This window comes from Lotus japonicus, chromosome 4, assembly GCF_012489685.1.
Source record: "Lotus japonicus ecotype B-129 chromosome 4, LjGifu_v1.2".
Classification (NCBI taxonomy): Eukaryota; Viridiplantae; Streptophyta; class Magnoliopsida; order Fabales; family Fabaceae; genus Lotus; species Lotus japonicus.
The window spans coordinates 55,018,996-55,041,991 of record NC_080044.1 but is presented as its reverse complement, the minus strand read 5'-3'; the positions used below and the strand labels follow the sequence as shown (position 1 = coordinate 55,041,991).

The 22,996-nt window shown below is 37.4% G+C and overlaps 1 protein-coding gene across 1 annotated transcript; it reads left to right on the top strand.

Moving 5' to 3' along the window:
- The first annotated feature begins 1,521 nt into the window (after positions 1-1,521).
- On the top strand, positions 1,522-3,392 carry LOC130714792 (bidirectional sugar transporter SWEET5). Its single transcript, XM_057564739.1, has 6 exons — positions 1,522-1,564; positions 1,703-1,739; positions 2,038-2,254; positions 2,358-2,519; positions 2,781-2,900; positions 3,117-3,392. Exons 1-6 carry the CDS (start codon positions 1,522-1,524, stop codon positions 3,225-3,227), a joined length of 690 nt encoding a protein of 229 aa, XP_057420722.1. The 3' UTR covers positions 3,228-3,392.
- The last annotated feature ends 19,604 nt before the right edge of the window (positions 3,393-22,996 follow it).

Genomic DNA, 22,996 nt, shown 5'->3' with positions numbered 1-22,996 from the left:
CCTTGAAGTCAAACATGAGTGAATGAAAGTTAAAGGTAAAGTAAAATAAAATTGAAAAAAACCATAACATATTATGCAAGCAAAGGAAGAAAATAATTTGAAACCTCCATCTGCAACCTTCCCAATCAGCCCAAGGCAGCAAATCGGAGGGAAGCGATTGCAAGTCGATGGCAAAGTGGTTCCGTGGAGAGATGAAACGATTTTGTCGGGGTGGTTCCGTTCAGTGGAGAGATGGGATGAGAATTGCATGGAGGAGATGGTGGAGGTAGGCAGGGTTTTAAGATGGTTTTTGGTGATGATATGTATTATTGATTTAAATCACTTATCACAGATTTTATATTAAGATAAAATCATGAAATAAACAACATAAATCCTAATCAAATCTAAAATTTAAAAATGTACTAAATAAATATAGATAAAAACTATCAAAATCTAGCAAATCACAATAAAAACTCATAAAATCCGGAATTAATTAAAAATCTGAAAATTCAATAAAAATACCATAAAAATTAATTAATACTCTAAAAATAAATAATAATATAAATTAAGATAAAATTCAGAAATAAACAACATAAATCATAATCAAATCTAAAATTTAAAAATGTACTAAATAAATATAGATAAAAACTATCAAAATCTAGCAAATCACAATAAAAACTCATAAAATTCGGAATTAATTAAAAATCCGAAAATTCAATAAAAATACCATAAAAATTAATTAATACTCTAAAAATAAATTAAGATAAAATCAAGAAATAAAAAACCTAAATGCTAATCAAATCTAAAATTTAAAAATGTATTTTTTTTATTAAGGAGAAATAAGGTAAGGAAAAATCAGGGCACATGTGGCAAGTGGGGTCGAGGAGAAAGAGTTTACATGTAAAATATTAGGTGAGAATTAATCTGGGAGCGACACGTCACTAACTTGGCCTGTGAGAGCGACACGTCATGCTAGAAGTTGTTCATTTCTAATATATATTGATGATATTGATATTGATATTGATATTGATGTCACTATTGACCAAATTATTTTTCATCCCACCATATCCCCCCCAAACACACACGCACATAAATAAATAAAAGAATTTTATCTCTATATTTGTTAGTAGTCGTTTATCATTTTACCTTTTCTTTTTGTTTTCATGTCCAAATCCGAAAGTAAAAGGTCATAAACCAATCCTTGAAAGTTATTGAAAACAAAATACAGCTGATACTCACAGCCTTATGATCCCATGTTTGTGGCTGGATTAACCAGTACTGTTAGTTAGTTGCTTAGACAGTAAATTCCGTAGCAAGAGAACCTTCTTGTGGCTAAAATGCAAGTTCACAAGTCACCACTTTGTTGCGGTCAAAGTAACTAACACTCCACAACCCAAAATTACAAAGTGTATGGTAACCCATATTTGGCGCAAACTTAAAGTATAAATACAAAAGTAATTTTTCAAGAAAATAATTTTCATTTACTTTCTTCTCAACTAGTTTTCACCTCTTTTCTCAGTTTCATCTTTGAATGTTGCAGCCATGGTTAACACTGATGTAATCAGAACCGTTGTTGGAATAATTGGTAGGTTCATAAGCATCTTCTTCTTCCATCTTGAAAATTTTATCCCTTGGAAAAGCAAAAGACATGGAAGAATTCAATGAATGTCATCACTAAACTAACCATTACAGCCTTCTAATATATGCATTGTTTTATTTGCAGGAAATGTCATCTCTTTTGGTTTATTCATGTCACCTGTGTAAATCTCTCTCTCTCTCTCTCTATATATATATATCAATTAGTGTACTTGATGGATGGATTAACATAACTAAAAAAGACAAACCTGGTGCTATAAAGTTCCTGCTACGTGCGACGTTTAGAAAAGAGGTTGAACCTACTTTGTGGATCTAATATAGATAGTCTTACCTTGCATTTTGGCAAGGGGTTAATTCCACGGCTTGAACGTGTGACCGCAAAATCATATGGAGCAAATCTTACTGTTGCTCCGACGCTCATCTTATATGGATTAACATGACTAATATGTTTTTCATTTGCAGGCCTACATTTATAAAAATATGGAAGGCAAAATCAGTGCAAGATTTCAAGCCAGATCCTTATGTGATCACAATTCTGAATTGTGCAATGTGGTCATTCTATGGAATGCCCTTTGTGAGTAAAAATAACATTCTAGTCCTCACAATTAATGGCATTGGCTTCTTCATTGAGATCCTCTACACTCTCATCTTCTTAGTGTACTCAACCTGGAGTAAGCGTGTGAGTAACAGCTCAAACTAATTTAAGTCCTAATCATCATGTACTTAATAAAATTATAATGTCCTAATTTCTGGTTGGACTGGATGAATTTGAACAATTTCAGAGGAAGATCTTGATGTTCCTGCTGGGTGAAGTCATCTTTCTTGTGATAGTGGTATTTTGTACCATGTACCTTGTTCACTCCCTCAAGCAAAGAAAGTTAATTGTTGGAATTATATGCATAGTCTTCAACATCCTTATGTACTTCTCACCCCTCACTGTCATGGTAAGTCTATTCAGATTCTTGATATATTTATATATATTGGGGATTTGACTCCTTTAAAGTGAATGATCCGCTTTAGAAGGTTAAATAAACCTCAACAGTTGAGATTTAAAGAACACTTGCATAAAAAAGTCATCATAACATGAGTTTCTTAGCGAAAATTTGTTTTTTGGTTTTATTTTCAATTTGCATAATAATTATTCTTAAGCTGTGTCTGTTTTTTACTTTTAATTTCTTTTCATTTTGACCTCAAAAAAAGAGCAGCGACAAGTAATTCGAACGAAGAGCGTGAAGTACATGCCTTTCTTGCTTTCACTCACCAACTTCGTCAATGGAGTCGTTTGGACAACATATGCGTGCCTAAAATGGGATCCAAATGTTGCGGTAATCTATCATTAACTACTTCTAATGTTTGGTTCTTGTTAATTTGTTCTATGGATCTATACTTTTGTTTAACTTCACTTTTAATTTCTTTGAACTGGTAACTATTTGATTACACTTTGAAATTAAACTAGACTTGTTTTGCTGGACATGTATAGTGTGCAAATTGAATGATTTTGATGATTATGAATGCTAATTAATGGAATGTTTAAATGCTAGATTCCCAATGGCTTAGGAGCACTTTCAGGGTTGGCGCAACTCATCCTCTATGCCGTTTACTACCGAACAACCAACTGGGACGAAGGGACACCAGCTCGTGTCAGCGTATGATCTTTGCTTGAATTGTTAGAAAAACAAAGGAAGTGATAAAGGAGAATGAAGTTACTCAACAATGACAATGGAGGAGGTCTCTAAGGAATATTCAGCAATTAGTAACTCATTTTTATGATTGTTGATATCATGGCATTAATGTCTTGTGGAATTACTTGAGATATTTAAACCAATTGTTGTGGATCTAAATGATGTATATTTAATCCAACAGTGATATCCCTGCTCTGACAAGGATGTTATTACGTAGTTTTATTTGTTGTTGTTTTCTTTCCTACTGTAACCAGAAAAAAAATGATGTATATCACTACGCCAGAATTGGGATATTAAAGCGCCTGTTTAAAAGTGTTTGTGAGGTGAAACGCTTTAAAATACTACACGGAACTACTTTAAAGCGCTTTTACAGGTAAACGCTTTAAATATTCAACTTATCTATAGCGCTTCGGAAAAGAAAACACTTTAAAATAAATTAAAAAAATACACTGCATTCTTTAAAGCGTTTTTCAGCTTAAAGCGTTGTCCGCACCTGTATGTACATACAACGTTGATATGAAAAAAACGCTTTACAATATTTTATAATTTCATTATTCTAAAAAAAACTAGTCTGCACTACCCCTAAACTTCGCACCCCACTCTTCCACTTTTCTCCCAAATCCCATGCGTCCGTCAGATCCCGGAGGAGGCGTCGTTGCCTCCTCCTTTGCTGTATTCGGAAAGTTGGTGATGGCGTTAGGGCCCTTTATCTTCACCGCCGCCTTGTCGTGCTCGGTTGCGGCCTCCTCCGCCGTGTCAAACGTCCCCAGCCAGACGCGCCGCCTTTGGTTCGGGTCGCGGATCTCAGCTGGCCACCTATGTTGCCTGACGCCGCGGAACTTGTGGTCGCGGCGGGTGGCTGCAGACGGTGGTGTTGATGGCTTCTTGGCCCTCTTCCGCTTCTTGAGGTTTTTCTCAGAGGAAAAAGAGAATGTACAATCACCTCTCCATGAGAAACGCAACTCTCACAATCTCCTCTGGTACGCTATTTGACTCCATTTCCTTTTCACTTCTCTGCATCTTCGTTTTTTGATGTGCTTTATACAGAGAGGTGCGCCTTCTCTGTATTTAGGTATGTTGTGCTTTATATATATACCTTGGAATTTGGTCTTCCATTGTTTAGAGCTATTTCTATTTAAGTTCAGAATCTTTATAAGTATATAAACCTTGATACATTCTTGGTCATTAAGTTGCATATCACTTCAACCTCTCACTTGTAGGATGGCATAAATAGGTTTACCAGGTCGGTTCATTAGTATGAGTGGTATTTCACAAAAAATTGCCAATTGATTTGAGAAACCGTGCAGATGTGCACAAACGTAGCATTAAGCTATTTTACATCATCAAGCACATGCTTCAATTTTCATTGCCTGAAAAGTTTCAGATTTTCACCTATTTCAAAAGTCAAAACATTTAAACTTTCTTTTGCTTTTTCCCACTCGGTTGAATCCTAAGTTTTATGATACATGAATTTAAAGGTTCTTTGGCCTTTTTCTCTCCGAGCTTCTGGAATGTAGTTGGTTGCGAATTCAAGATTGACACCTATTGAGGACAGGGAATCGTATGCTCAAATAGTTCTGTTTTTGTAAATCTTAATTTGCAGAGATCATTCCTACTTTAAAGTTGTTCTTAGTTGTTTCTCAATCTCTCACAGGTGGCGTACGGGCAAATCAACAATCTAAGGAAAGTGATTCACTCAAAGTTAACAATGGTTCCATTTATGCTTCAGTTGATCAAACTTTTAGATGTACAAAATCACCTCTAATCCTTTTTGGTTTGAAAGGGAACAACCACAAATGTGACTTTAGGCTTATTAATCTTTCCTCTTATTTATGAAGGTGTTTCTGAAGCTTTTATTCCAACTTATGAAGCATCACTACATGAATATCCCAGGCTTGGTAAAGATTTAGTTATAGAACAAGAAACTTCCAATAATAAGCTCATTGTAAAGGGAAACTTTGCGGTAAAAAAATAACTAAAATGATTTTGTGTTGAGCTCATCCAGGGAGTCAGAACAGAAACAAGTTAACAATAGACTTCAAAATCACGGTGTTGGGAATATCTTGGTCATTCACTTGAATATTGAACCATCACTTGCAATGGGCTGGCTAGAGATATCATGGGATGATTTACGAATTAAAGAGCGTATTGGTGCTGGTAAGTTTTCTGCTTCCCCTAGTTCTTTTTGAAGGAACCTAAGAGATATGGTGACTCTAAATGTGGATGCTCTTTTCTCTATGCAGGATCATTTGGGACACTGTATCGCGCTGAATGGCATGGATCAGTAAGTATTCTATTATGATGATATTTGTTGCATTCTGTGCAAAGTTTATTACTATTGCATTATAATGCTTTCAGTATCTACTTTTCTTAAGCCTAGTGTATTGATGTCATTTAGCTGCCAAGATGACTTGATTATATTTAATCATTGACACATTTTGTATTAGCTCCTTGAAGGCTTGAATGCATATTTTGGATACAGCTTATTACTATATTTTTCTTAACCATTTTGGTGCATTTATCATTGTTTTAAAAATGCAGGATGTTGCTGTAAAGGTTTTAACGGTTCAGAATTTCCATGATGATCAGTTGAAAGAGTTCCTCAGAGAGGTTAGTAGTCTTCTTAAAATGGATTACTCAAAATACCTATTTTCGCAAAATACACAAAGATGATAATCAATTATCCTCGTTAGGAAGTTGTGCTACCTTCTGTCTGGTGTATTGTACCTCATTTATTATAGAAGAATGCTTCCAATTCTTTTTCCTTGTTGAGGATTCTGCCATTGACATGCAATTCTGTCTTACTAATGTTTGTTTAGCTTGTCTTAGGACAGTGTCCCTCTTTCATGGACTTGCTCTTTAATATGTGTTTATATATATATATGTGTGTGTGTGTATGTTTTGTTATAGCATATATCCTATTTTTTACACAACCTGTAAGTGTTTTGTTATATTTTTCCTCTAATGTTCCTCTATGCAGCAGAATGTATATGGGTTCTATTTGGCATTATTTGGAGGTTCTGCTGTATCATGGATGAAGTTAGCCTTGGATTTTTTCTTCTTGTTTTTTGGGAGAAAGTGGCTGATAGGTCATCCTATCATTTATTTAAGGATGGGGGTAATGAGATTAAGAACACAGAACCACATTGTAGTTACATGTAGCTACTTGTAGGTACATGCTAAGCATTTTGTAGTTTTCTAATCTTATGTATTTTGATCATCTATGTATTAAGCACCCTTGTGCTTTTGATTAAATACACTTTGGTTTATCAACAAAAAAAGGACCTTAATCCTATTCCTTCAAGTTACTGTATGCTTGATAGTATTATTTATCTCTAAATGATATACTTCTGCGTAGTAGTATTAATCCCTAAATGTTGTATACTTGAATTTGGATCTGAATAGTCATTTTTGTAATTAGCGGTTGATTCATGAAAAGGTTTACCTGCAAATTTGTTTAAAAGATGTCACTTAAAGCGCTTTTTTTGAAAGGGTTATAGAACACATACATGCTACAACGCTTCTTTTTGAAGAATGTGCTGTAGAATGTTCCATTCTAAAACGCTTTTTTTAAGAATGCATACATGTTACAGCACTTTTTTAAGAGAAGCGTTGTAGAATGCACACATGCTAAAGTGCTTCTTCAAAGAAAGCGATATAAAATGCACACATACTACCTCACTTATAAGAATAAGCGTTGTAGGATATCTCATGTTCTACAGCGCTTTCTAAAAAAAGCGCTTGACTGTACTACAGCGGTACGTTCTACAACGCTTCATAAGCGTTGTAAAATTGAAAAAATAAGCGCTGTAAAATGCAATTTCTGGCGTAGTGTATGCTTATTAGAGCTTGCCAAGAATTATTAACAGAGACCGGTTGATAATCAATTAATGGAAGCAAATGGAAAATGACATAAACGTTTAGTAACAGAGCAGTAGGCTAATAAAGACCCCGTCACAAAAGAAAGTAAAAAAATTGGATCAAGCAAGAAAAGCAGTAAAATGAAACAAATTTTCACCGTGATGAGTACTGAGTAGAAGAAATCATTTAGGGGATAAATACTATGTTTGACATGTCATTTCAGCTAGTTTATAGCTTATTTGACTAGCTTATATAAAACTTATTTGACCAGCTTAAAAACTTTATAAAAGTGTTTGGTGAAGAAGCTTATTTAAGGATCTTAAAGCTTTAAGCTATAAGTTATCTCAGGTATTTTAAAGCTTATAGCTTATTTAATGTATTCTCATTTTTATCCTTATTATTTTATTAAAATTTCACCTTTAGCCTCATATGTTTTTTCTTAGCTTATTTACTTATCAGATATCACACTTGTCTCATATGCACACCATTCCCGCACATAAATAATTACCACTTTGGAATAAAACAAATAGTTTATATTCCAAATTACTAATGAATTGTTTTATTTTATTTTATTTAATAAAAATATAGAAAATTTAATAAGTAAAAATTAATTTTATATTTTTAAGATGATAAATAACTTGAGTGAAATTAAAATATTTAAAATAATTTTAATATAATATGAAAATAAAGTAATGTTAAATATAAAAAGAATTATACAAGTATGTCATTTTACAATTTCAGTTTGTTCAACAGCTAGTTTTACCAAACATGTTTGTTCCAATTACATAGCATTTCAACTTTAAGCTATCAACTTTTAGCTACCTTATTAACTTTCAGCTAGCTTTTCAGAACAATGACTGTGTTAGACACCCTTACACTTTGTTTGGTAGAGTAGAGAGAGATAGAGAAGAGAGAGTAGAGAAGAGAGAGATTGAGTAGAGAGAAATAGGTGAGAAATAGAGTGGATTTAAGAGGTTGTTTGGTATGATAGAGATAAAGGAGAGAGAGATGAGAAATAATGAGGTGGAAGAGAGAGAAAAGATTAACTTTTAATTAAAATAAATTTTTTTTTTGAAAAAAAGTAACATAGTGGCGGTTTGTGAGCAAAAAGTAGAAAAAAAAATACAGCCCACGATCACTGTTCCTTCTCTCCTCAAATTGGAGAGACCCAAAAAATGGGTGGGCCCCACCTCTGCAGCCCCCTCCTCCCTCCCTCCTCCCTCCTACCAAACAGGGTAACTTCCCCCATCTCTCTCCTATCTCTCTCTCTTGCATCTCTCTCTCTTCTATCTCTCTTCTAACAAACAAAGTGTTAGAGTGTCGACCATCTTGACAGTTCATTCATCTTGAGAACATCATTAGTCTCATATCCATCACATCAGAGCAATGGAGTCCAAATCCATCATCATCTTTCTCTTTCTCGTCTTATTCTTCCAACCTCATGTGCTTAATTAGGATGAAGAGTTCTAATGGTGGCTTAACACTAGAGTTTATCCCTCCTACCTTACCAAATTCACCTTTCTTCTACCTCTACCACAACATCTCCCTTCACCAACAATGATATGTTCATACCCCATTTTTTATACACATCATTTCCACCAATTTTTTTCTACCTCTCTCATCTAATCATCTATCACATCTCTTATTCTCTCTCTCATAATTTTTCTTTTCTTCATATTTATCTCCTACTTCCACATTTTTTCTACCAAAGAGGGGTGTGAAAGCAACATTATTCAAAAGATATCTAACATTCTGTGTGGTGGAAGTTGAGCTTGGCACCTTCAAAGATGCATCTTCATCCTATAAAATCTACTTCTTATTGATGGAAACTGAGACTTCTTGACATGGCTGCAATGTGAGGGTTGCAAATCTTCAAACTTCTACCCTTAGAAGGAAGATCTATTTTCTAACACCCACTCCACAGATTTCACCTCTCTTTAATGTTACGACTAAAGTGGACGTCAAACGTGGACTTAGAAGAACTGACGAAAGAACACGGCCATGGTGGCTTCGTGCCACGATCGTGCTTGCATCGTGCCACGTTCGTGCTGGCTTCGTGCCACAATCGTGCTAAATAATTAATAGAAGACTACGCTCATGCATCACTCCAACACGTCCATGCTGATGTGTTTTAAGGCCAACATGATCATGCTACCTAAGCCAAAACTGTGCTATCTTGTTCCGCCATAACGAAACGTGCTTTAACACGACTGTGTTTAACACTGTCGTCAAAAGCCTTAAAAATAATTGATAGATTACTACGCCCTTAGAGTGTCGACCATCTTGACAATTCATTCATCTTGAGAACATCATTAGTCTCACATCCATCACAACAGAGCAATGTAGTCCAAATCCTCTTTCTCGTCTTATTCTTCCAATCTCATGTGCTCAAGATGAAGAGTTCTAGTGGTGGCTTAACACTAGACTTTACCCCTCCTACCTTACCAAAATCATCTTTCTTCTACCTCTACCACAACATCTCCCTTCACCAACAATGATATGTTCACACCTCATTTTTTATACACCATTTTCACAAATTTTTTCTACCTCTCTCATCTAATCATCTATCACATCTCTTATTCTATCTCTCATAATTTTTCTTTTCTTCATATTTCTCTCCTACTTTCACCTTTTTTTCTCCCCAAAGAGGGGTGTGAAAGCAACATTATTCAAAAGATATCTATCATTCAGTGTGGTGGAAGTTGGGCTTGGCACCTTCAAAGGTGCATCTTCATCCTATAAAAGCTACTTCTTATTGATGGAAACTGGGTCTTCCTTGACATGGCTGCAATGTGAGGGTTGCAAACCTTGAAACCTCTACCCTTAATTAGAAGGAAGAGCCATTTCCTAATACTCACTCCACAAATTTCACCCCTATTTAATGTTACGACTAAAGTGGACGTCAAACGTGGACTTAGAAGAAGTGACAAAGAAAAACGACCACGGTGGCTTCGTGCCACGATCGTGCTTGCTTTGTGCCACGTTCGTGCTGGCTCCGTGCCACAGTCGTGCTAAATAATAATAGAAGACTACGCCCATGCATCACTCCAACACGTCCATGATGATTTGTTTTAAGGCCAACATGACCTTGCTACCTGAGCCACAACTGTGCTAGCTTGTTCTGCCATAATGAAACGTGCTTTAACATGATTGGAATGGGTGGGTCTACCTTAACCGAAGGTGCACCCAGATACTCAAAATAGCATGGCGGGATTGATCATGCTCAAACACTTGGCGACCATCAAGGCACTAGAGAGATACTTGCCTGATACGTGGTTCCAGGCCAGTTGTCCAATTCTATCCCCTTTTGTCCTATTTGCATAAAGATTTGAGCCTCGTTTGTGAGGCCCAAATATAAGAATATTCTAGATAAGGACTACACCCACTATAAATGGGGGGTCCCCTCATTGTACTAGACACCTTTTTGATATTTAATGAGAATATTTCCTTATTTTACATCATTTTTCCATTTATGCTCTGCTAGGGTTTACTAGAATGTTCCCCTATCCCTTAAGTAAACCTTAGTACAGAACAACGAGTGTGTTAGATGCCCATAGAGTGTCGACAATCTTGAAAATTCATTCATCACATCAGAGCAATGGAGTCCAAATCCATCATCATCTTTCTCTTTCTCATCTTATTCTTCCAATATCATGTTCTCAAGATGAAGAGTTCTTGTGGTGGCTTAACACTAGATTTTATCCCTCCTACCTTACCAAAATCACCTTTCTTCTACCTCTACCACAACATCTCCCTTCACCAACAATGATATGTTCACACCTCATTTTTTATACGCATCATTTTCACCAATTTTTTTCTAACTCTCTCATCTAATCATCTATCATTTATCACATCTCTTATTCTCTCTCACTTAATTTTTCTTTTCTTCATATTTCTCTCCTACTTCCACCTTTTTTCTCCCCAAAGAGGGGTGTGAAAGCTACATTATTCAAAAGATATCTATCATTCAGTGTGGTGGAAGTTAGGCTTGGCACCTTCAAAGGTGCATCTTCATCCTATGAAAGCAACTTCTTATTGATGGAAACTGGGTCTTCCTTGACATGGCTGCAATGTGAGGGTTGCAAACCTTCAAACTTCAACCTTAGAAGGAAGATCCATTTCCTAACACCCACTCCACAAATTTCACCCATCTTTAATGTAACGACTAAAGTGGACGTCAATCGTGGACTTAGAAGAAGTGTCAAAGGAACACGACCATGGTGGCTTCGTGCCACGATCGTGCTTGCTTTGTGCCACGTCCTTGCTGGCACCGTACCACAGTCGTGCTGAATAATAATATAAGACTACGCCCATGCATCACTCCTACACGTCCATGCTGATGTGTTTTAAGGCCAACATGACCATGCTGCCTAAGCCAAAACTGTGCTAGCTTGTTCCGCCATAACGAAACGTGCTTTAGCACGACTGGAATGGGCGAGTCTACCTTAACTGAATGCCCGCCTAGATACTCAAAATAGCATGGCGGGATTGATCTTGCTCAAACACCTAGCGACCATCAAGGCACTTGAGAGATACTTGCCTGATACGTGGTTCCAGGCCAGCTGTCTAATTCTATCCCCTTTCATCTTATTTGCATAGAGATTTGGGCCTCGTTTGTGAGGCCCAAATATAAGAATATTCTAGATAAGGACTACACCCACTATAAAAGGGGGTCCCCTCATTGTACTAGGCACCTTTTTGATAATTAATGAGAATATTTCCTTATTTTACATCATCTTTCCATTTATGCTCTGATAGGGTTTACTATAATATTCTCTTATCCCTTAAGTAGACCTTAGTACAGAACATTGGCGTCGTCTACGGCTCTGACCTAGATATACCCGTGACGTAAGGAGGTGAGAGTTACAGCTGATGGCGATGCGGTCTTGTGGCATCGGACGCCGTGAACCTCGCCGTAGAGGTGGAGGCCGACACGACGCCTGGAGGGAGATCGAGGCAACATCCAGGTGATATGTTCTGAGCCGGAGCAGGAAGCTTCTTCTGATGGTGCACAGTCGGTGGCGGCGCGGTCACATGCCTCCTCGACGACAGAGCCTACTCCGGGCAGACACTCAGATCTGGTTGCAAAGTCAGATCTAGTTGTCCAGCGCCGTCCTCCGATGCCGATGCACATAGATCTGGACCCCAAAAAGAAGGGGGATATTGTGAATGAGCAAGACGTGGTGACAAGCATCACTCTGATGGCCTTGAAACATGTCTTTGATACTTTATAGGAGGTCCAACGCCAGAATGAGCACTTGCAAGCTCAGGTTGAATACTTAAACCAAATAAGGGATTCCTGCCGTGGCCAGTTTATTGACGCTGAAAACGTGGTGGAATTTCAGTCATTCACGCCTGCGGTGGCGGCGATGGAAATACCAAAACACTTACAAACTATGACATTAGATATGTTTTCTGGCGATTCTGATCCAATGGACCATTTAAGGTGCTTCAACACGAAAATGGTCATTGGCGGGGCAACGGATTCAGTGAAGTGTCGGTTACTACCATCCACATTTAAGGGCATGGCGATGACGTGGTTCATCAAAGAACCCCCTTTTTTCTGTCAGTAACTTCATTGATTTGTCTACCAAGTTTTTGACTCAGTTCTCGGCCAACCAAACTCAGAAGGAGACTATTTTTTATTTGATCAACATACAACAACAACCGAGTGAGAGAATCAAGACTTACATGGCGGCTTTAAAAAATGGCCTTGGCGGCTTTAAAAATGGCCTTCGAGCGGGCTCGTTAAACCGTGATTTAACCAGGTGTCCAACGCGAGACATGATGGATTTACGATTCAGGGTGCAGGAATTTATCTTGATAGAATAGGATGATCAGACTAAAAAAGAAAGGGAAGATTGGCGAAAGGGCATTCAACAAGGCGCCGCACCATCTGAAAAGACAAAAACAAGTAAAGAATCAATCCCAGCTCAAACCCCCCGCCAGTCAAGGCCTCGACCTTATCAACATGCAAGGCAAGGATTTCAGAGCAACACTTGGCACAAGAATGCACAGGGTACGTCGCTGAATCAGGCGACACAACCAACAGCTACACCAAACACTGCACCATTGACAAAACCGAATGCCCCTCTAAGTACTATATTGCGCGTCGTTGGGCAGACAAATGATGTACAATATCCAGGACCTCCCCAACGAACTCCGGCTAACGTTGACACAAATAGGTGGTGTGACTTCCACAAGGCATTAGGGCACACCACTGATAACTGTTGGACGTTACGCTGTGAGATCGACCGCCTCATCAAGGCGGGACACCTGACGAACTTTGTTAAGAACAACTCAACTCAAGAGTCTGTCAAGGCGACACAAGATGGTAAAGACAAGAACAAAGGAGTCGTTGAGGAGTTAGGAGAACCATCTGGTGAATGCGCGTCCATCGTAGGAGGATTTGGTGGCGGACAACTTTCTAACAAGGCCAGGAAAAGACATGTTGCGGCAGTCCATTATGTGCATAAAGCGTACGAAGGAGCATGTTGGTTGAACCAGTCTCCAATCATGTTCACCCCACAGGACTTCGCGAATGTCATTCCACATGACAACGACCCCATTGTAGTGACAATCAGAGTCAACAATTACAAGACCAAGAAAGTGTTCCTAAACCAAGGAAGTTCGGCGCACATCATATATGGTGATGCATTTTAACGACTTGGAATTAAAGAGTTAGATTTAAAACCTTACCCTAGAACTTTGGTGGGTGTCTCTGGTGATCGAGTGAATGTAAGAGTATATGTTGAAATACCATTTATCTTTGGCGAGGGAGAATTCGTCAAGAAATTTCAAGTAAAGTACCTTGTTCTTGCTTGTAGGGCGGATTATAATGCATTGCTCGGCCGTGATACACTCAAAAAATTGTGTAAAGTAATTTCTACTGCCCACTTGACCATTAAGTATCTGGCGTGCAATGGCAAAATTGGAATTTTGCGCGTTGATCAAGAAGTGGCAAGGGAATGTTACCTCAAAAGTGTGGCTCTTTATGGAAGGAAGGCCGCCAAAGAAATCCATAGGATCACTGAGATCTTCCCCCATGAAGGCTTTACCTTGGACCCTAGAGATGGTACAGAAGGTCTCCGCCCTCAACCTGTTGAAGACACAAAATTTGCAAAAGAAGGGAAGCGTGTGTCAGTAAGGAAGAAGGTTGATTGACGTTTGATAGACAAATAGCGAAAAGACCGACGTTTGACTTTTGAAGAAAGAAGAGGATATAACAGTTAAAAGGAAAGGGCAAAGGTCGCAGTAATTGGCGAGCGCCACTCGTTTGGCGGATTAAGGAATTCGAAGACATCATAAGACACTTTGTAAGACCCAGGATTTTAGAATTAAATAAATAATAATTAATTTCCAACTCACGCATAGGATTCTGTGTAAGCATGAGAGGAACTTGACTTGTTTTTGATGTTTGGATTAGTATTATGAAGAAGAAAGTTCATGAAATGACTAAGAATAGTACTACAGTCGCTATAGGTTATAGCACGAGCTTTATTCTCTTCCGCCTTAGAACGAAAACGTGGGTAAAGGGCTAATCTGCTCTTAAAGCACTATAGAAGCGAAATTCCAAAAATCTTCAGAGGAATATGAGAATTGCTCTTATTCTTTTCCATGACAAGTGTTTCGACACGAAACTCTAGACTGTACGAACGATCGATTTCAATTCTCGGAAGTTTGTCGAAACTGAATCCCTGATAGCTCAAGAACCTTAAAGTAAACTGTCGATGTAGACTTTTTTTATTCGGAGTTTCAATTGAAGATTCCACACGCGAACACCCATTTCCTTCGATGTTTTCAATATTTCTTCGGAAGAAAGTTTTCTCATCCGACATCAACTGCAAAAAGTAGTTTTTTCGGGTTAAATCGATTCATTCCGACATTGGATCGTTTGCTTTAATTCCAAGAAACCTGTTTTGAGTTCTAGAATTATGTCGCCAGAATCTCTCTTAGAATTCACGGAGGAATGTGCAGGAAAAATTGGAATTGCGAAATAATCATTTTCCCGCATTTTCCCTTTCCTATAAATAGGTGGAGAAATGAAAAAAAAAATCAAAAACCCACCCAAAAACCCCATGGGAGGCCGCGGCCAAGGAGGAGAGAAAGGGAGGAGAGATTTTCCCCGTTTCTTGCCTGATCGTCGCTCTGTTCGTTGCTACGCGTATACCTCGAGGTACTGATGCTATTCCTTACCTCTGATCGTAAATTCTATCGCTTTTCTCTATGTCTTTCTATGCTCAAAGTTTTGAGCTTTTTGTAAAAGTGTCCAAATAACTTTATTTCTCTGTCTAAACTTATTCCCTACATGCCCAAGAGCATGAATATCCAGTTTTTTTCCGCTGAATCTCGCCGAATCGTCGCAGAGCTTCATTTTTCTAGAAAAACCCATTTATGTGTAAAAGCTTCGCTTGTTGGTTCAAAAACTCTCGACTGAGCTTAGCGCCAGTAGGATTAGTTGTTGTAAATGTCGTTAGGATCAAGCTCATCAAATTTGTTTTTCAAAATTCCAACTTTGAATTTCCGAGCTAAATATACTGACCAAAATACCCCTGTGTTAGTTTTCGACCCGATAATTTTTTCTGAGAGTTTCCCTAGCCTAGATATCGCCTAAGAATACCTAGGAATTAAATTAGATCGAAGAAAAAGTTCGGGAAACCCTATTTTTTGCTATGGCCGAAACTTGTAGAAGTTGGACCGTGTCCAAAAATAATTTTTGGGTCTGTATGGTCTGAGCTATAGCGTAGCTCTTTCGATTGTCAAAATTTGGGCTTTGGTTTCGTGTCATTCTGAGTTCTGTAGCTCGAGTTACGCACATCTTAGCGAACAAAGGTCTTGTTTTCCGAACTCCGAAGCTTCGAAAGCTTCTTTTTCGGTTTTGACTAGTGTCATTAGTTTATATTGTTTCTTAGCGACTAAGAAATGATATTTTTCTTAAGGTTTGGAACGAGTTGAGCTGAGGAAAGAGTCTTTGGAGCAAGCTGTGAGGTTTCACAACTGAGGAGGTTGTGTCCATCTGATTGTCCCGTCTTGTGTGACGTATAAGCGACATTGGGGCGGTTGTGTCCACCCGATTGTCCCGCCTTGTTAGGCGTATAAGTGGCGGTCAGGAGGTTGTGTCCACCTGATTGTCCTGCCTTGTGTGGCGCAATAAGTGGCGGTTAGGAGGTTGTGTCCATCTGATTGTCCCGTCTTGTGAGGCGTATAAGTGGCGGTCAGAAGGTTGTGTCCACCTGATTGTTCCGCCTTGTATGGCGCAATAAGTGGCGGTCAGGAAGTTGTGTCCATCTGATTGTCCCATCTTGTGTGACGTATAAGCGACATTGGGGCGGTTGTGTCCACCCGATTGTCCCGCCTTGTGAGGCGTATAAGTGGCGGTCAGGAGGTTTTTCCATCTGATTGTCCCGCCTTGTGTGGCGATAAGCGGCAATGAGGTGGTTGTGTTCACCCGATTGTCCCGCCTTGTGTGGCGATAAGCGGCAATGACGTGGTTGTGTTCACCTGATTGTCCCGCCTTATGTGGCACAATAAGTTACGATGATGTGGGTTTGTCCCACAGGATTGTCTCGTCTTACGATATGTTATTGATTGACTCATATTATTGGTCTTATTGTCATATGATTTGATATTATATTGTTGAGGTTGTTGATATCTGAGTTAACCTATGTTGTTGAGGTTGTTGATATATGATTTGATGTTATACTGTTGGTTTTGTTAATATCCGATTTGATGTTATATTGTCGAGGTTGTTGATATCTAATTTGATGTTATATGGTTGAGGTTATTATTATCTGATTTAAATCTAGGTTGTTAAGTTGTGGATATCTGAGTTAATATATGTTATCAAGTTGTTGATACCCGATTTAATTCCACGTGATTGGCGTTGTCGATATATGATTTAAATTCATGACGGATAGGATGAGTTGCCATCTAACTTGAGTTAAGTTGCTAGTTTAATTACCATGCTATGTAATTAAATTGGAATAGCATGATTTTCTCTTTTATATGTGGTAATTGTATGGAGTTAACCCTTTCTGCTTGCTACTTGTTGTTTGGGCGCTTTAACCCTATTAGGAGATGGAGAATCTTCGCTGGATCTTAACCTTTGTGCGAGTTGGAGATGATGACTTGAAGAACTATGGAAGACTCGAAGAATAGAGTCGGGTGTAGGGCTAGAGCCTTGGGTTAGAGAGTTTATCGTTATTGGTTCAAGCTTGCATAATGATTTTAGGCATTTATAATTGAGGTTTCGGGTAGGTTCCGATGCTTTTGGTTTCCTGCGGTTTCCTGATGTGGAGATCGTAAAGAGTATGTCGGATTTATGGTGTCATTGCATAATAGATTATTTGTTGAGTCGGTTTCTATTTGTTAGATTTTGTAGGTTGTGTGTTTCCGTCTTTACCCTCGGGTACTTGCCTTGTTTAAGGCTTGATGTAAATTTAATTACAGTGGGGTTTAGGCATGTCATGTTTTGAAAATTCTTTGAGAAGAAAAAAATAATACTCGCTTTTATAAATCCTTTTGGAAAACATTGCATATTTGCTTTATCGGATTGTTACCGTAACCCCTGAAATTCGGGGCGTTACACACTTCAACTATCTGGAGACGAGTCTCGTGCCTTGTGGGCTGGCAGGCGCCATTCACGTGGCACTCGAAGGAATTTGAAGACATTGAAAGACACTTCAACTCTAAGGCATGGCATCGAGTTTCTTGTCTTGCGGGCTTGTGGACTGGGCGGGTCTACCTTAACCGAATGCCCGCCCAGATACTGAAAATAGCATGACGGGATGGATCTTGCTCAAACACCTGGCGACCATCAGGGCAATGAAGAGATACTCACCTCGTGGTCCCAGGCCAGCTGTCCAGTTCTATCCCCTTTTGTCTTATTTGCATAGAGATTTGGGCCTCGTTTGTGAGGCTCAAATATAAGAATATTCTAAATAAGGACTACACCCACTAAAAAGAGGGTCCCCTCACTGTACTAGACACCTTTTTGATAACTAATGATAATATTTCCTTATTTTACATCATCTTTCCATATATGCTATCCTAGGGTTTACTAGAATATTCCCTTATCCCTTAAGTAGATCTTAGTACATAACAAAAATAAAGGGGAATAATAATAACTACTTTGACTATTCTTGGGGAGAAAAGGGGGATCAATCTGGACTGCAATTCATGCTTGGTTGTCTTCATTTTAGGCCTCCTTACATGGTTCTTGGGTCATTCTGCTTCGAGGCATGCTTGGCCCAATCTAAGTCCATGACAGTCCACTTAATGTCTATGATATAAAATATCAATTTTTATATTAATCTTCTAGTTTTTTTATTTGCAAAATCATTTATCAAGAGTTTTAAAATCAACTTTTAATTTAGGTAGTTGTATCACGTTTTCAATATTATCTATAGGTAGTTGTTCCATCACTTTTTCACAATTATCAGTTTTATGTATAGGTAATTATACTATCATATTTTCACATGTTTTTTTTTATATTTTAATGGCTTAAATATGTTGGAGGCCCCTATAAAATAAGCCCCTAATGAGAAAATAATATATAGTGATAAGCCCCTGCCGTCAACTTCCGTTAAAAAATATATGAGTCAACAAACGGAGCTGACGTGGACCTTTGCCACCTCATCAAGTGGGCCCACAAGCTGTTGACATGGAAATGAGAAGAGAAATATGAAAATGTCAAATGTGGGATTTGAACCCAAGACCTAGAGCATAATGGGCAACATCCTTCCCACTAGGCTACAAGCTGCATCTTTAATACAAGTGCAAAATTTGATATATATCTCATTTAAACTGACAATTTTTTTTAAAAACACCATAATCAGGATTCGAACACCATACATGGAGGATCATACTCAATGTCCTTACAATTGAGCCACTGGCTCATTTTGTTATTCATGCGCACAACAATATATATATATATATATATATATATATATATTATGTAAAAAAAAGAACAAGAATTCAACCCCACTTAAATCATAAAAAACTATTATTTTGTTCTTTCAGTATATATACTCATTAGTACTTAAAAGAAGTCAATATATGAACTCTAATAAATTTGTAAGATTTAACTTTTTTACGTTTTAAAGTTTTGTAAATATGTTTTTCTATTTACATTTAATATTTTATTTTGTTTCAAATTGATACATTATATTTTTTTGAACTCCAATTGATACATTATATAAGAGCGTATAAGAGCCTAAAAATGTAATTTTTAGAACTACCACATCAAATTTATTTAGCATTATCAGTTTGTTTTTAAATATATATTTAGTTTTGCGCTAAAAATACATGCATAAATTAGGCATTGACTTAGTGGTTAGAGCCTCCTCCATGAACCTCTATGTTTTGGGTTCAAATCATGCTTAGGACATTTTTAAATTTTTGGTTGAAATATTAGCAGCTTCAGTTTAAATAAGATATATATTAAATTTTGCACTTATACTAATGATGCAGCTTGTAGCCTAGTGGGAAGGATGTTGCCCATTATGCTCTAGGTCTTGGGTTCAAATCCCACATTTGGCATTTTCATATTTCTCTTCTCATTTCCACGTCAGCAGCTTGTGGGCCCACTTGATGAGGTGGCAAAGGTCCACGTCAGCTCCGTTTGCTGACTCATATATTTTTTAACGGAAGTTGACGACAGGGGCTTATCACTATATATTATTTTCTCATTAGGGGCTTATTCCCAAGAAAAAATTTTGTAGGGGCTTAAACCAAAGGACCCCTATTTTATAGGGGCCCCCAACATATTTAAGCCTATTTTAATTGTCTAAAGTTTGTTATTCATTAGTAACTACTTCATGGTAACTATATTTTAATCGTCTTATTCTTCCAATCTCATGTGGTCAAGATGAAGAGTTCTGCTGGTGCCTCAAAATTTATTTAGGCCATGGTAACACAGACGATGGTTGTGGCATCAATTGAGGTGCGTAGTTGTTGTTGGCATTGGTGCAGGAAAAAAACACAGAAGGGGAATAAGGGTTTCTAGAAATGTGTGGGAATGTGCAGGAAGGGGGTTTTTAATAAGTTTTAATCTAATCCATTGAATTTAATCTAAGGGTTAAAAACCACTCCTCTCACTCTCACATAAAAACATGTCCTCTCATTAGAGGGGCAACGCCTAGGGTCTTGCCCGCCCCGTGGCGGGTCCCTAGGTCAGTAGGCTGGGCCTTGTTTAGCCAGGCCCATACGGCCCATTAAGAACATTAGCAACATAGAGGCCCAACCCGACCTCTATAAATAGGAAGAGGTTACCAATTGTAAGAGACTTTTTTGCTCATTTGCTCAATACTCACATGAAATTCAGTTACTCTCTCTCTCTAGTGCAATCTCTCTCTATACTCTAGGGGTTACCCTCTCTCTCAATGTTCATGGCAGGAACATATATATAGCGAACACAAAAAAGTGTTGGAGTTATCTCAACTCAGTTGTGTCGTAGAGTTGGGTGGTCCTTCAATCACCCTATCTTCGTTGTCAGATTGATGGAACATTTGTCGTCATGTGTCGTTAAGTTGATAGCTCTTATGTTGTCGAGTTGGTGATCCTCTTTCATCCTTCGTTGCCAAGCTAGGGTGCGTGAGGCACCTACAAACGTACTCCAACGCCCAAGTGAGACATAATTTTGACATAATAGTTTCATGTACTATTTATAGAGTGATATTGATTGTTAGTCGCGGCCATATAGTGGTAGCATTCCTTGACAGGCTCAGCCTAGAGTGCAAGGTACATCCTTGATTGTACTTGTACCGTGCTTGACGTTCCAGATGAGCTCCTAGTTGGTATTTATTCATTTTCTCGCCACATACAAGGCTCTAGACCATTTTTATGTAAATATCTACAATGAACTAGAAATTAGTTCTGAATCCTTTTGCGGAGATACTCAATATTAGGAGAACTCTGTTATGGATGTGATTCGGATTATGGACTCAATTAAGTCGTTAAACTTGGTATATGCTTTGCATATTTGACTATTTGGAACAAATGGATCGTATCCTGTATATAGTGGCCCGCTGATGAAGGGTCAAACCATGGAGGCCCAAGTTGGAACAACTTCAAAGCAAATTTCGAATTGATAATTTGTAGGACTTTGCATATGCTGCTCTGCTGAAATGAGCAAGATATAACACAGACGTGAGCAAATTAGGTAGCACGTGATTGAAAAAAGAAATTACTTGTTGACAAAAAGGAAAGGAAAATGTCAAATTTTAGTGCGTAGCTGATGAAAATAACTTGACTTTTTTAACCTATCAAGTTGCCAATTATGGCAACTCCTTTCAAAGTGGCTGTACTTTGACTCAAAATCATGCCCATTCCTCACAAAATTATGCTCAACCTTCATATTGCACGTGTATCATCCTGCTAAATTTGACTTTTTCATTTTATTTATCAAAATAGTGCATTTTTGGAATTTATTTACCATTATAGTATAGCTTTTGATTTAATTACCTATTTGTATAAATTGTCACTCGCCACTCTAAGTGGCGATACCTATTTTTTTTTTTTAATTTATTTTAAAGAAATTGTCACTGACAATGGCGACATCTTATTTTATTTTGAATTTCTACTTTAAAGACGGAAAGATGTCTGTCACAAAATCCCGATATATAATTTAAAAGACTTAGTGACAAAAGATGGAGAGAAACGTTACAAAAAGAAATATTCTATTGCTAATTATTTTGCGACAGAAATTCTCCTCTCAACCCACCGTCACTAATTCAATTAATACTATTCACTAGGATTTTGTGACGGAATAACTTCGTCACAAGTAAATTCGGTTATTAAGAACTTTGCGACGGAAAACTTCTTTCTTCATATTCGGTCACTGTTTCCTTTAAATAATATACCAGGATTTTGTGACGGATTTTTTTCGTCACTAAGATAGAAAGTCAAAAGAAAATTAAGGTGTCGCCTCAGTAGCTATTTCTCTAAAGAAATATTAAAAAAAACAAGTATCACCAGTTAAAGTGACGATTTACTCTAGTTAGGTAATTAAATAAGAAGTTACACTAGAATGGTAAATACATTTTAAAAGTATACTACTTTGATAAAAAAAGTCGCTAAATTTAGATTATATCAACAGACTTTGATTAATTAAGGGTATGTTTGGGTTTGGTACTGATGAACGCATTGGAATGAGATGAAGTATCATCATATTCTATTTTCCGATATGATTGAATGAGAATAAAATAGAATGAAAGGTGATGAAATTTGTTTCATCAAATTTTACAACATAGCATCAAACCTTGGACATCTCTCACCCAACTCATATATCTTTTATCTCTTACCACTTGAGTTATCATTTGAAGACAAATGAACATGTTTATTTCATGAATCTAAAGCCCTATCATAATATTAGGCATTTATTACATTTATTACATAATAACAAGGCACAGAATCATTCATTTTACACTCTTAACTAAAACTAATTAATTGAACGTCTTATATTGCCAAAACAATTTACAAATTCTCATTATATATTACTCCTTCCGTTCTTTTTTATAAGAATTAAATGGAAGGTTCACCTTGGTCCCTTTTATAAAAATTAACTCGGAGTTTGTGGTGCATGGATTTTTTTGGACAAAAATGTCATTTTTATTCAATTTTCTCTCTATTTCCACTCTCTATAGCATTAATAATGCATAAAAATTAAGAATAATGAGTGGAGGGCAACTATGGAAATTTTACATAAATTAAGAACAAAATTAATGCAATTACCTAAATTAACTAAGTTTCTTAAATGGTCTGAAGTGTTTGCTTGGTTTTTATATTAAAAAGCGGAGGGAGTAGGACTCAGTCGATCATCTATATCTATATAGATACAATTCAGAAGTCTTTATAAGACAGAATTGTCCGACGTGTCC